The sequence below is a fragment of the Ambystoma mexicanum genome, chromosome 11 (genome assembly GCF_040938575.1).
Source record: "Ambystoma mexicanum isolate Mex_15411 chromosome 11, UKY_AmexF1_1, whole genome shotgun sequence".
Taxonomy (NCBI): domain Eukaryota; kingdom Metazoa; phylum Chordata; class Amphibia; order Caudata; family Ambystomatidae; genus Ambystoma; species Ambystoma mexicanum.
Genome location: NC_090934.1, coordinates 84,329,045 through 84,342,443, shown reverse-complemented (window position 1 = coordinate 84,342,443; position 13,399 = coordinate 84,329,045). Strand labels below are relative to the sequence as shown.

General features: G+C 53.2%; 1 protein-coding gene across 15 annotated transcripts in view; it reads right to left on the bottom strand.

Moving 5' to 3' along the window:
- ZMYM4 (zinc finger MYM-type containing 4) overlaps window positions 1–13,399 on the bottom strand; it is a 1,943,772-nt gene that overhangs the window by 728,156 nt on the left and 1,202,217 nt on the right. For all 15 annotated transcript variants that reach the window (XM_069622579.1, XM_069622582.1, XM_069622583.1 and 12 more), the window contains 2 exons: window positions 2,123–2,271; window positions 1,126–1,297 (listed from right to left, as the gene is read on the bottom strand). In XM_069622579.1, coding sequence (XP_069478680.1) covers window positions 1,126–1,297; window positions 2,123–2,271 — 321 coding nt within the window. The remainder of the gene's footprint in view (window positions 1–1,125; window positions 1,298–2,122; window positions 2,272–13,399) is intronic.

Genomic DNA, 13,399 nt, shown 5'->3' with positions numbered 1-13,399 from the left:
GGTGATGGGATAAGCCCGATTTGCATATGGTTTCCTTCTTTTCTATAATGGCTTGGCAGGCTAGGAAGGATGATCTGGAGGGTTACCCAGACAACTTGCCTGATGGATTCTAAACATTCTAGCCATCACTCCTTAGTTTAACTTTGCCCCTTTACTTCAAGAAAACGACGCCTGCGCTTCGCGTTTCTGCATTCACTTCATCAGAAATACACTTCATGCCTTTACTTTGTCTGCATATTCACGATGTGAAGGTGGATTTGTGGTTACGGATAGGTTGGGGATGGGGCTAAGGGGGTAGCGGAGGGGACGAATATGGGATAAAAAAAGGGGGTACAGAGGGTCTCCCACTGTAATGATGAAGTGATTGCTAGGAGAAGTGAAAACAGGAGAAGTAAAGGACTGAAGAAGCAAAAGTGACAACGCAAATAGATGGTGAAGTAAAGATATCCAATATCTTCAACATCCTCTGTGGCACGGCCCTTCACTTTTTATACGTTACCCTGTACCGTTTTACAGCTCTGCTATGTGCTTACACAATGAGCAGAGTCAGGCATATGTGTCCTGCAACCTAACTGTGGATGGAAGTCCATGCACTATAAAGTGGGATCTAGTAAAAACCTAAAAAATGTCAAAATTTGTATGCTTGTAAGCACAGAATTTTATTTTGATTTTATTTAACTGGATTACATGAAATGTTGCTTCCGTGCTTAAAACCCTATTGCATTGGATATATTTGAATGCTAAACTTTGTGACTCAAGCGCAAGATAATCCAAGGTACCATTACCTAAAACAATTACCTATTTGTACAACACCATTTCCTAATCTGCATTAATCCTATATAAGCAAACTAGTTTTCTAATATATTGTGTGATCACCCCTTTATTGTACCTTGCTCTATGTTTCAATGTATTTTCACCACCTAGTTCCCCTTCAAAGAGAGTAGGCTCAGACAAGTTTAGGATTGGGTGACTAGGCAATCTAATGGGAAGCCTATGTGGGGAAATGTCTACATGAACCTTGGGTTTGGGGACATTCTTTTAACAACATGGTGGTGAGCAACTTTTAACTTGTTTCAGCAAGTTCATCTTGTTAATGCATCCATGCAAACTAACACCTTCATCTACCTCCGTGTGACTGCGTCTTCTCCTTCTCCTCATCTTCAGCGATCATCTCTGCCATTTGGAGGAGGTCAGCTTCGAAAGGATCAGCAGGAATCTGCTCCTTGATATCCTGGATAGTTTCAATGATCTTATCGGCACTATCCAAAGTCGTTGGAATAAGCATAGGAACAGGTACCTGGGCATTTGGAAGCAAGAAAAGGGCAATCACAAAAAGGTCTTTAATCAGTTAACACTGTGGCATGCACCCAAAGAAACTTGAGTGCCACTTAAACTCTTCTACTACAGATCTACAGCTGTACCGTGTTTTTGTCTACACAAAATTGAAAAAGTGGTAAATTTGGTTGTGGCAAATGCATCCGCACTGTAGAACACACAGTGAATATAACTTACCAGTAATCTTTCTGTGGCTCACATCTGGTAGTATTACATACTTTTCACATCTCTGCACACTCATCCCACCTAAAACTCACACAACCATCTCTCTCCCAGCAATCCGCACGCACTTTACAACACTGCATCAACACACAAACAGCACCTACAGCACACAAGGTTTGCCCGATCCATCACTTGCACCAAAGCTCAGCGCACGGTGCATACCGAGATGAAGCTGCCGATAGCAAACCACTTCTCCCACTCTCCTACTCCACCCTCCACCCGACTAACCCTACGCGCCCGTATCCTTGTTTACAGATCCGCCAGAGCGCCTGGGGACCGATTCCGTTGGTGCAAGTACCTTTAACATAACATAACTTTACATATGCTGCCATCTAGTGGTTGGGTTGGAGTATAACAAAGGAGGCATAGATGGGGGCATTTATCACACTATCCGACCCAATGTACCAAGCAAGTCCCGAGTGGTTTACATATTTAATGGCTGGCAGAAAAGTAAAAGTATTCCTATGTATATGTAGTTCGAGTCATTACCTAAACAGTCATGCACATAGAGTTGATGCCCTGAACAAACAAACATTTCTCGATCAGTTCTCCAGAAGCAACTTACAGGTAATGGCACTCCAAACGGAATTGGCGCATATTGGCTGAAGAGGTGCATGGGCACAGGCACAAAGACTGGCACAGGAACAGGCACCACCAAGATCTGCGGCACCGGTGGCGGCGGAGGGGTCGGGGGAGGAGGGGCCTCTTCTTCCTCTATGGATGAAAGGTGATAACACAGTAAATGCAAGTACAAAAGCATTCCGGATGATGTACATGACGTTCAGACAGTTTAGTAATCAATCAATCAATCAGAGCAAACTTGTCCTGCTAAAAGCCTATTTAGTATTATTGATGAAATCAGAGAAAAGGAACAAGTTACTTACCTGTAACTGTTGTTCTCCAGCATGGGTCTGGCATGGATTCACATGCTCATGAATATTCCCCGTCGTCAGGCTGGGAATCCTCGGTAAAGAAAAAACCAGTATCAGTTTCGTTTCTGATCTGTCTTTCGTAGTAATAACCAATCACTGATCTCTGCGTCATACGGACCACAGCCAATGACTGCCCTCTACCTAAGCCCCGCCTCTGGCAGCCATCTTCAGATTTGGAAGCACGTGAAGTGGCAGTATGACCAAGTGAAGAGCCGCAGAGGGGTAGGCGGGAGGGTTCGCATATGAATCCATGCCAGACCCATGCTGGAGAACAACAGTTACAGGTAAGTAACTTGTTCCTTCTCCAGCATGGGGTCTGGCATGGATTCACATGCTCATGAATAAAGAATACATAGCAGTACACACATGCACAACCACGGGAGGTGGCAAAGGCTCAACATTAAGCATCTTACCTCCTCACCAGGCTCACCTCAGGCGAACAGGTTGCGCAGCACTGCTCGGCCGACCCTGGACTCCTCCCTGGAATCCCGATCGACGCAGTAGAATTTCGTGAAGGTGTGCGTCGACCTCCACGTAGCAGCCCTGCATATGTCCAGCAGGGGCACACCAGAAAGGAACGCCGTGGTAGCTGCGATCGCTCTGGTGGAATGGGCTCTCGGACGGCCAGGCAGCGGTCGGTTTGCCAACCGATGACAGTACATGATACAGCCGGAGAGCCATCTGGAAATTGAAGTTTTCGAGAGAGCCTTCCCCCGATTGACAGGTCCAAAATTCACAAAGAGTTGTGACGTCTTCCGAAAACACTTCGTGCGGTCCACGTAGAACTTCAGCGCTCTAGCCACATCCAGCGAGTGCAAAGTCCTCTCAGCCGGCGACGAAGGCGACGGGAAGAACACAGGCAACACCAAGGGTTCGTTGAGGTGGAAGTCCGACGGCACCTTGGGCATGAAGGAGGGGTGCGTCCTGAGCACTACCCTCGTGTCGTGAAAAGTCAAGTACGGGGCCTTGCAGGAAAGGGCCTGGATCTCTCCCACCCGTCGTGCAGAGGTGATGGCCACAAGAAACGCTGTTTTCCACGACAAACTTCAACGGGGCCGAGTGCAGAGGCTCGAACGGAGGTCCCATGAGCTTGGTCAGCACCACGTTGAGCTCCCACGCCGGGGCCGGAGCCTTCACCGGCGGGAACGATCTGAACAGTCCCTTCATGAACTCTCACCAGACGATGAGACCACAAGGACGTCCGCCCCGTGGTTCTGGTGTATTGGGAGATCGCAGCAAGAGGAATCTTGGACGCGTGTGCCAGTCCAGCTTTGGCCAGCGTCAGCAGGTACGGCAGTACTTGGGGAGCCGTAATCCGTAGAGGGTTAATCTTCTGTGCGTGGCACCAGACAGAGAACCTCTTCCATTTGTGTCCGTAGCATTTAAGAGTCGAGGACGCCCTGGCCTTTGCAAGAACCTCTCTGCAGTCGGCCGGTATGTCGTATCCTCCAAACTCTAGCGCTGCAGGAGCCAGGCCTGCAAGTTCAGCGATTTCGGGTCATGGTGGAGGATGGCGCCTCCTTCCCTGGAGAGCAGATCCGCGTCCACCGGCAGCCGCTGACAAGTCCAGAAGGTCCGGGAACCATATCTGCCTCGGCCACGCAGGTGCAACGAGGATCATCCTGCACCGTGACCTCTTGAGCTGGTTGATGAGCCGGATTAGCAGTGGCAATGGAGGGAACGCGTAAAGGAACAGGCCCTCCCAGGGGAACGAGAAAGCATCGCCCATGCTCCTCGCCTGGGGAAACCTGCTGGCGAACCTCCTGCACTTGGAGTTCGTCGCCGTCGCGAACAGGTCGATCTGGGGTGTGCCCCACCGTCGGAAGAGGCTATCCACTAGATCCTGCCGTAGTTCCCACTCGTGGCACGAGCGCAGCTCCCTGCTGAGTGAGTCAGCGATGGTGTTTATCCCTGCCAGATGAAACGGCACCAGAAACATCCTTTGGGCGACGGCCCAATGCCACAGGTCCTGCGCCTCCTTGGACAGCGCTGGGGACCTGGTTCCGCCCTGTTTCCTGATGTAAAACATGGTGGTGGTGTTGTCGGTGAAGATCCTCACCACCTTGCCCTTGAGGGACGAAAGGAAGGACCCGAGGGCCCAAAACACTGCACGGAGCTCCAGGACGTTGATATGTAGGGATTTCTCCATCGGGAGCCAAAGGCCTCTTGCGTGCAGATTTTCGGTGTGCGCTCCCCATCCTTCCAGGGAGGCATCAGTGGTCACTGTCTCCTGGTGGGGTGGGGTCTGAAAGTCCATGCCCGCCATCAGATGTGCGCGGGTGCCCCACCACCAGATCGCTCGTCGGAAACTCTCGTCGAGTGTGATCCTTTCCTCGAAGCTGCCCGTCGTTTGGATCCAGCGCGCGTCCAGGAACTCCTGCAACGGGCGCATCCGGAGCCTGCACAGGGGAATGAGGTAGATGCAAGAAGACATCATTCCGAGGAGGGACTTGATGGACCTCACCTTGGCCGCGTCGGCCACCAACATCCGCTGTACCTTGCCCAGGATGGCCCTGGTCCTTTCCTCCGAAGGGGAGGCCAGAAGGGACACTGTGTCGAGCCTCGCTCCCAGAAACAGTGCGTCTTGCGCGGTTACCAGGTGGGACTTGGCGTAGTTCACGGAGAATCCCAGGTCCGTGAGAAGTTGGACGGTCCTTGCCGTGTGCTCCATGGCGAGCTCCCTCGTCTTGGCTCGGATGAGCCAGTCGTCCAGGTAGGGGTAGACGTGGATCCCCTCTCGGCGCAGCTGCGCCGCCACTGGTGCAAGGCACTTGGTGAATACCCTGGGTGCCGACCGTAGTCCGAAGGGAAGGGCTCTGAACTGATAGTGACGCCCTTGGACCACGAACCTGAGAAATTTTCGGTGCCCCTTTAGGATAGGAAAATGGAAGTAGGCATCCTCCAAATCCAACGACGACATGAAGTCGCCCTCCTCCAGCTGACCCAGGACGTGCTGGAGGGTGACCATCCGGAACTTCTGTGCCTTGATGAACTTGTTCAGTCGTCGTAGGTCTAGGATGGGGCGCCATCCTCCCGTCTTCTTCACGAGGAAGTATCTCGAGTAAACTCCGGAGCCCCGAAGCCTCTTTGGGACGAGTTCGATGGCGCCCTTCCTGAGCATCGCCTTTACCTCCAGGAGCAGCTGGGGGACGTGAAGTTCTTTTCTGGTCACAGGGGGGACGCGCGGGCACCTTCTCTGAAACTCGAGCGCGTGGCCCCGGGCTAGGGCGTCCAGCACCTAACGGTCGGTGGAGATGGACTCCCACACGCTGACGAAGCTCGCCAGCCGGCCTCCCACCGGGGTGCTTCGGTGGGGGCCCGACCCCACGGCCGGTTCAATCCTGCTTCGACGAGGCTTTGCCGCCTTGACCTCCTTGGCGACGACGGCGGGGTCCGCCAGACTTGCCTCGTCCCCTGTAGGCCTCCTGCGACGACGAGCGGGCCGCTTGATGGTGGTGGAAAAACCGCCACCGGAACCTTTGGAGGCGCCCTTGCCTCCGCTGCTCCGAAAGGGCGGCCGCCGTTGCTGCAGAACCCCGAGGGCCCGGGCCGTCTCCGTGTCCGCTTTAATGGCTTGAAGGGAATCGTCCACTGTTTTCCCAAAAAGGTTGTTCCCATCGAACGGCATGTCCAGGACTCTAGTCTGTACGTCTTGACGGAAGTCCGTAGCCTTGAGCCATCCACGCCGCCTAAGGCACACGCCGTTGCCCAACTGGCGAAATCCAGTGTCGGCGATGTCCGTCGCAATAGTGATGGCGTGGTCCGACGCCACCTCACCTTCCTGCAGGATCTCCAGGGCATCCGCCCTCTTGTCGTCCGGTAGGAAGTCCAGCAGGGGAGCCAGTTTGTACCATAGCTCCCTGTCGTAGCGGGCCACGATAGCCAAGGCGTTGGCCGCCTTAATCGTCGTCGCTGCAGACGAGATGACCCTGCGTCCCATAGTGTCCAATTTCTTTCCCTCGCCGTCCGGCGGGGAAGTCGACGTGGAGGCCGCATCCCCCCCCCCGCTTTCTTCCTGGCCGCCGTGGAGACGACGGAGTCCGGGGTAGGCTGCGCCCAGAGGCACAGGGGGGCCGCGTCCGGGACCCGGTACTTCTTTTCGTACCAGTCTCTTCTAGCTGGCGTCGTGGAAGGGTTCTTGAGGAGGGCGAGGCCCTCATCCCAAATGTCGTCCAGTAGAGGCACCGAGAGGACCGTCTTCCTCTTGGCCTCGCGCCATTGATAAAGGAATCCCTCCTTTTTCTTCTCCTCAGGGCAGAGTTGAAAAAGCTCGGATGCCCTGGCGATCATGGAGTGGAACGATCCAATCTCGTCGGGCGGGGAAGCCCTGGTGGGAGGCGACGACGGCAGATCCTCGTCGTACACCTCGTCGTCCGTACCCGTCGCGGCCGTGTCAGTCCCCGTATCATCCCCTCGGGTCGTGGACGGGGAGGAGGGCTGGACGGGGCGCGACGGCTGAAAAGGAGGTGGAGGGTGAATCCTTCTTTTCTTGGGGGGAGGAACGCCAGAAGGTCCCGGTTCTGGGTCCCCCGACGGGAGTGGTTCCTCCGCTGGCAACGGTAGTCTCGTCCTTCTCTCCGAGCATAAGGACTGTATAGCCAACAAAATGGCCGCCGAGTTGTCGTGCGGCGCTGGCAGAGGGGAATCCGACGGGCGATCAGGGGCCCCTTCGACACCCTCGACGATGTCGTTGTCACATGCATCGGGATCCATCACCGACGGGCTGGTCTTCTAACACGCCGAGGCCGTGGCTTAAGACCTCGATCAGCTCTTCCTCAGAGGTTGAGGCCGAATCTGCGACGACCTCCTGCCCCCCCTTTTTCTTCTCCGCCGGAGGTTTCACGGGGGTCCTGTTGATGGGCGGTGGCAGGGAGACTGAGCCCCGAGGTCGCCACCACTGGTGTAGCCTCCACAGGCTGTGCCAGGGCCGCCGCGACTGTCTCGATAGAGGCCTTGGCCGGATGGATTAAGGCTTTCACCACCTTAGGTGCACTCATCGCCTTCTCCTTGAGGGGGGGGGGGGACACTGCCTCGCTCCCCCTCCGATGGGGCCTTCGAGCTCGACCGGGGCCTCTCCAGGAGCTTCGCCGGGTGCTCGGCCTTCCTCTTACCCGACCCAGAGCGTTGGCTCGTGGTTGATGGTGCCGGGGAGGCTGCGCCCTGCCTGGCGCCCGTAGAGCCCGACCGTTCGGCGCTCCCGGTGCCAGCGGACTCGCCGTGCTTGGCCTTGTGTTGGACCCCCATCGCCGGGGCGTCCTCAAAGGTCTTAGAAAACCCCTCGGATTTCTTCCTCTTCTTCTCGCCGGACGGGCTCTTCCCTTCCAGCCAGTTGGCGAGACGTTGATGGCGGTCCTTCATGGTCCGCTCCGACATGTTGCCGCAAAACGCACAGTCCTTCTCCACGTGCGTCTTGTCCTCATGTAGGCAGTAAAGACAAAAGGAGTGTTCGTCTTCCTTAAAGACATTCTGCAGCTGGCATCCAGGGCAAACCCTGAACAGCTTTCCGGGCGTCGAGCTTCCCTTCTCCTGGGCCATGTCCGCGATGGGCCTGAGAAACTTCTGGAGTCCTCCAAAAGCATAGCTCGACGAAATCTTCACCCTTGAGGGGCGAAGACTAATCCGACACAGGTCCCCGTTGATCGGATGGAGAGTCGGTGGAGCTTGAGGCTCTTTTTGACCGAAAAAACGAAGTTTTTGAGAAAAAACGTGAAAAAATAGCACTAACGCTCGAGAGCAATAGCACGAGGATCCCAACACATGAACGTGCGGTAAAAATCTGAAGATGGCTGCCAGAGGCGGGGCTTAGGTAGAGGGCAGTCATTGGCTGTGGTCAGTATGACGCAGAGATCAGTGATTGGTTATTACTACGAAAGACAGATCAGAAACGAAACTGATACTGGTTTTTTCTTTACCGAGGATTCCCAGCCTGACGGGGAATATTCATGAGCATGTGAATCCATGCCAGACCCCATGCTGGAGAAATATTTTTAAAACAAACACTTCAGAACATTAAAAACAATTTAACTTGCGTTCATTCTCTATGCCAAAAAGGGGGTTTTATAGCTTTGGGCATATCAGCATGATTTTCAAAAGATGCCTTACACAACTTGTTCATTGCTTCCTGTATTTTATATTAAATTACAACATGGAAAATAAAATGGTATGTAATGGATAGCTTAGTTAAGTTTATGAACAGTAAAAGAGCTACCCCTGTGGGCAGTATGTCAGAAAATCTAAGTGAAATATATTTTTGAATAGTTCAAAACTAATTAACTAGAATACAACTATATACATAACACCACAAATAAGCGCATAAAAATACAGTTATGGTTAACCTGAAATTCTACATTTCTTTTTTTAAGTTCACTGATAAAAACCTTGCATGGCAGACATACGTTTTGAGTGCAAAACAGCCTCAGCTGCAGGGAAAGGTGGTGTGATCTTCACGGACCACATCACCATTATTTTTTACATCAGCAAACAGGACGTGACGCACCCCAACATTCTCTCCTTGGAAGCCCAGTCTCTATGGCACTGAGCCATTCTTAAACGCGCGTTTCTTGTTCCCACTTCGCCTGGTAGGCGTCAAGTACACAATTTGGGACTCTCCCAGCAGGGAGTTAAGGTCCTGCCACGAATGGGAGCTTCAGCAAGCGCACGTTTAGTGCATCTTCAGCAAGTGGGGTCTTCCTCAGATCGACCTCTTCGCGACGGCTTCCAACTGCAAGTGTCAGATGTTTGCCAACAGATCTCCCCAGCCAAAGAGTCTGGAGGATGCCTTTGCGTTCCCTTGGGAGGGGCTTTTGATGTATGCCTTCCTGTCTATTCCGTTTCTGCTATGAGTGATTAACACACTTGGGACATTGCCACTGCAGGATGATCTTCATTGTGCCGGTTTGGCCGAGGCACATCTGGTACTTGGACCATCTCCATCTGTCGGTAGTTCCGCCATCCAACTGCCTCCACTTCCCAACCTCTAGAGAAGGGGGATCAATCCTGCACCAGAATCCGGTGTCAATGAGCCTCACGGACTGGCTCCTGTATCCTTAAATTTTGCACACTGGTCGCTGCCCTTGGAATGCAAGAAGATCCTGGCCAGGGACCATTCTAGGCTGACTTGCTACAGCCACAACTGGAAGCGATTCACAGTGTGGTGCAGGTGCAGAAAATTGCAATGATGCACATCACTACTCAGTAGCTCCTTCCGTACCTGCTCTCGGTGGCCAAGACTGGTCTTGCCCATGCATCCATCAATGACCACCTGGCCACCATATCCCAGTACACACAGGCTCTGGGGCAAACTCTCCCTGTGGTTGCACAGGCTCGTTAAGTAGTTCCTCAGAGGTCTCTGCAGGACTTTCCCGCAGATGAAGGCTCCTGCCCCGGCTTGGGAACTGAATGTGGTCCTGTCTAAGCTCATGGGGCCTCTGTTTGAATTAATGCATTGTGCCCCTTGAAGGTTTCTGTTGTGGAAGACCGCCTTCATGGTAGCCATCACCTCGGCCAGGCGGGTCGAGCAGATACAAGTCCTCTCATCCTTTCACGCCACTAAAGTGGTTCTGCGCACTCATCCTACCTTCATGACGACAGTTCCGTCGGACTCATCTCAACATGCCTTTGGTTCTACCAGTTTTCTTCGCAAACCCGTCTTCGCCTGCTGGAAGGGCTTAGCAGTTGCTGGATGTTGCTCATGCCCCAAAGTTCTATGTGACACACACAAAAGACCTACAGAAGATATCTCAGCTTTTCTTCAGTTTTGGACCTGTGGGACACAGGAAGGCCCTATCTGAGACTTCCATCCCCAGGTGGTTCTCTGGCTAAGAGCCCCTTCCACCAGAGCCATTGCAGCAACAAAAGAGTTTCTCTCGTGTTCCCCTGCTCGACATCTGTCGGGCTGCCACGTGGCGGTTGGCCCACACCTTCACAAAATTCTACTGTGTCGACAGGCATTCCAGGGAGGCATCCCGGATCAGCCAAACAGTGATACACAACCTGTTTGCTTGAGGTGAGTCTGCAGGGCAGGTAAGTATTGCTTGTGAGCCTTGCCACCTCTGGTGATGGTGTATATGTACTTTTGTGTAATCTTATTCATGAGCATGTGAAGCCATGGGCTGGAAAGAGGATTCCCTCCGCGGCGGCAGGGATACTCTGGGCCCAGAGGCCGTTACCATTGGCGTAGTCTCAGCTGGCTCCGCAAGGGTCGCAGAGACCACTTCGGTAGAGGCCTTAGCCGGGTGAATCAAGGCCCTCACCACCTTAGGTTGTCCTGGGCCGTCGCCTTGGGGGGAGGGTCAGCGCCTCGCTCCCCCTTCGAGATCGACCAGGACCGCTCCAGCGGCCTACCCGGGTTCTCGGACTTCCTCTTCCCCGACCCAGAGTGCTGGCTCGTGGTCGAACATGCCGGGGAAGTAGCGCCCTGCTTGGCAACCGAAGAGCCCGACCTTTCGGCGCTCCCGGAGCCCGCGGACTCGCGGTGCTTGGCCTTCTGTTGGGCCCCTGTCGCCGGGCGCCCTCAAAGGACTTAGAAGCCCGCTCAGACTTCTTCGGCCTTCTCACTTGCTGTGCCCTTCTCCAGCCAGGTGGCGAGGTGGGAACGACGATCTTGTTTGGTCCGTTCCGAAAGGTTCTTGCAGAACGCACAGTCCTTCTCCACGTGCGTCTTGTCCCCATGGAGGCAGTAGAGACATTGCGAATGCTCGTCCTCCTTGAAAACGTTATATAATCCGCATCCAGGGCAATTCCTGAACAGCTTGGATCCGGGCGTCGAGCTCCCTTTGTCCTGGGCCATGTCTTGAGGTAGGCCGCAGACCTTCCGGAATCCTCCAAGAAGTGTAAACTCGACGAAAACTTCACCCTTGAGGGGCGTAGAAGAATTCCGAAACGGGTCCCCGTTATCGGAGGTAGAAACGGTGGAGCTTGAGGCTAGATTAAACCGAAAAAATGAGAAATTCTCCTGAAAACATGAAAAAGCAGTACAAAAAAAAAAACCTCGAGAGCTAAACACGAGTACTCCCAACACTTGAGCGTGCAGTAAAAATCTGAGGATGGCTGCCGGAGGCGGGGCTTAGGGAGAGGGCAGTCATTGGCTGGGGGCAGTATGACCCAGAGATCAGTGATTGGTTACTACTAAGAAAGACAGATCAGAAACGAAACTGATACTGATTTTTTCTTTACCGAGGATTCCCAGCCTGACGACGGGGAATATTCATGAGCATGTGAATCCATGCCAGACCCCATGCTGGAGAAGGCGTCCTTTCCCAGCAGTGCTTCCACCTCTTGGATCAGGATCTCCAGATGGTCCTGTGAAAGGCGCTGTGAGCACGCTGGTTTGAACTGTGGAGGTCGGGCGAATTCCACGCAGTAACTGTGGGCGACCGTCTTTAAGACCCACTGGTCGGAAGTTATCCCCTCCCATGCCATGAGGAAAGATGTTAATCGCCCCCCGACCGGGGTGACATGGGAAGGGACCTGGACTTGGTGGTCATTTCTGACCAGAGGCCGTGGCTCCTCTGGGATTGGGGTCTCTGCCTCTACCTTTGCCGCATTACTGACCCCTTGAGGGGTAGTAAGTGGGGCTTCCAGATGTCTGATTTGTGTTGAAGTTAACCGTGCCTTAGTTGTTTTGACCAGCACGGGCTTGCCCTCGAAAGGACATTCTCGAGTTATTACCACTCTGGGAGGAGGGTTTCTGTGTAATTTGTTGCAGAGACTTTAGAGTCTCATGCTCCTTCTTGGCTGTTTCCAAAGCCTCATCCACCGCTTTCCCGAAGAGGTTAGTCTCCTCAATGGGTTTATTAATGAGGGAGGCCCGAGTCTCAGGTTTAAATCCTGATGTACGCAGCCAAGCGTGTCTTTTTAGAAGGGTCCCTTGAGCAAGAGACCTGCCTGCAGTTTCCGCAGTGTCCAGGGTGTTCTTCACCACATTCCGGTTAACCAGTCTTCCCTCCGTTGCAATGGCGAGAAGCTTTGATTTGGCAGGTTCGGCAACCTCTTGGAGGCCTTCCTGGAGCAAATTCCATTGGTCATCAGCATAGCTTGCTAATAGAGTAGTATTATTAGCAACTCGTAGGGTGTATGCAGCTGCAGATGTGACACGTTTGCCCAGGGCATACAGCCGCTTAGACTCCTTGTCCGGCAAGGGGTACCTCTGCCCTCTTTCAAGTGGTAGTCACAACCAGTGAATCTGGGATGGCGTGCCCTTTGATGTATAGAGGGTCGGAAGGAGAAGGTCGAAATAATTTTTCGACTCTTGGGTTCACTGCCCGTGTTTGAGCAGGTGACACCAATGAGGGAGCTACCCGTCTCTTAACAGAGTTAAGGAGGGGGATGGATGGACTTGCCGGAGGTTTTTCTTTAATATCCTCCACGAAATGCTGCTCAGGTACCACCTCCTGAGTGGCAATTTTGAAGTATTCAGCTGCTTTTTTCAACATGGAGTTGGAATGCCATTTGGTCATCTACAGGAGAGGCCTGGCGAGCCGGGGTGGATGGAGGAGAGTCTAGGCACAAAACATCAGTGTCCTGATCTTGCTGTGTCCACGAGTCTTGACCTTCCTGCTGGGTTTCCTCTCAGTTGTCCATAGTGTCCTGTTGATCTTCCTCATAGTTGGAGAAAAGAAGCTTCTTCTTCATTATAGATGTCTCTATAAGTGTCCATCTGGACCACGTCTTCCTGTTGAAAAACATAAGACTGACCCTTACTGAATTTGGAAGTTAGGGTCTACCCAAGCCCTTTTTGGGGAGGATGATCAGAAGAACAGATAATCTGCTCAAGCCGATCCATACGCCCTTCACATTTTTCTGTAGTCCATTTAGAGGACCCAAACGGGCCTACGCGAGGAGAAACTACGTTCTCCGCACTGTGACGTCGAAAGGAACCTCTCAGGGTGTCGGAAAGAGGCTCTCTGCTA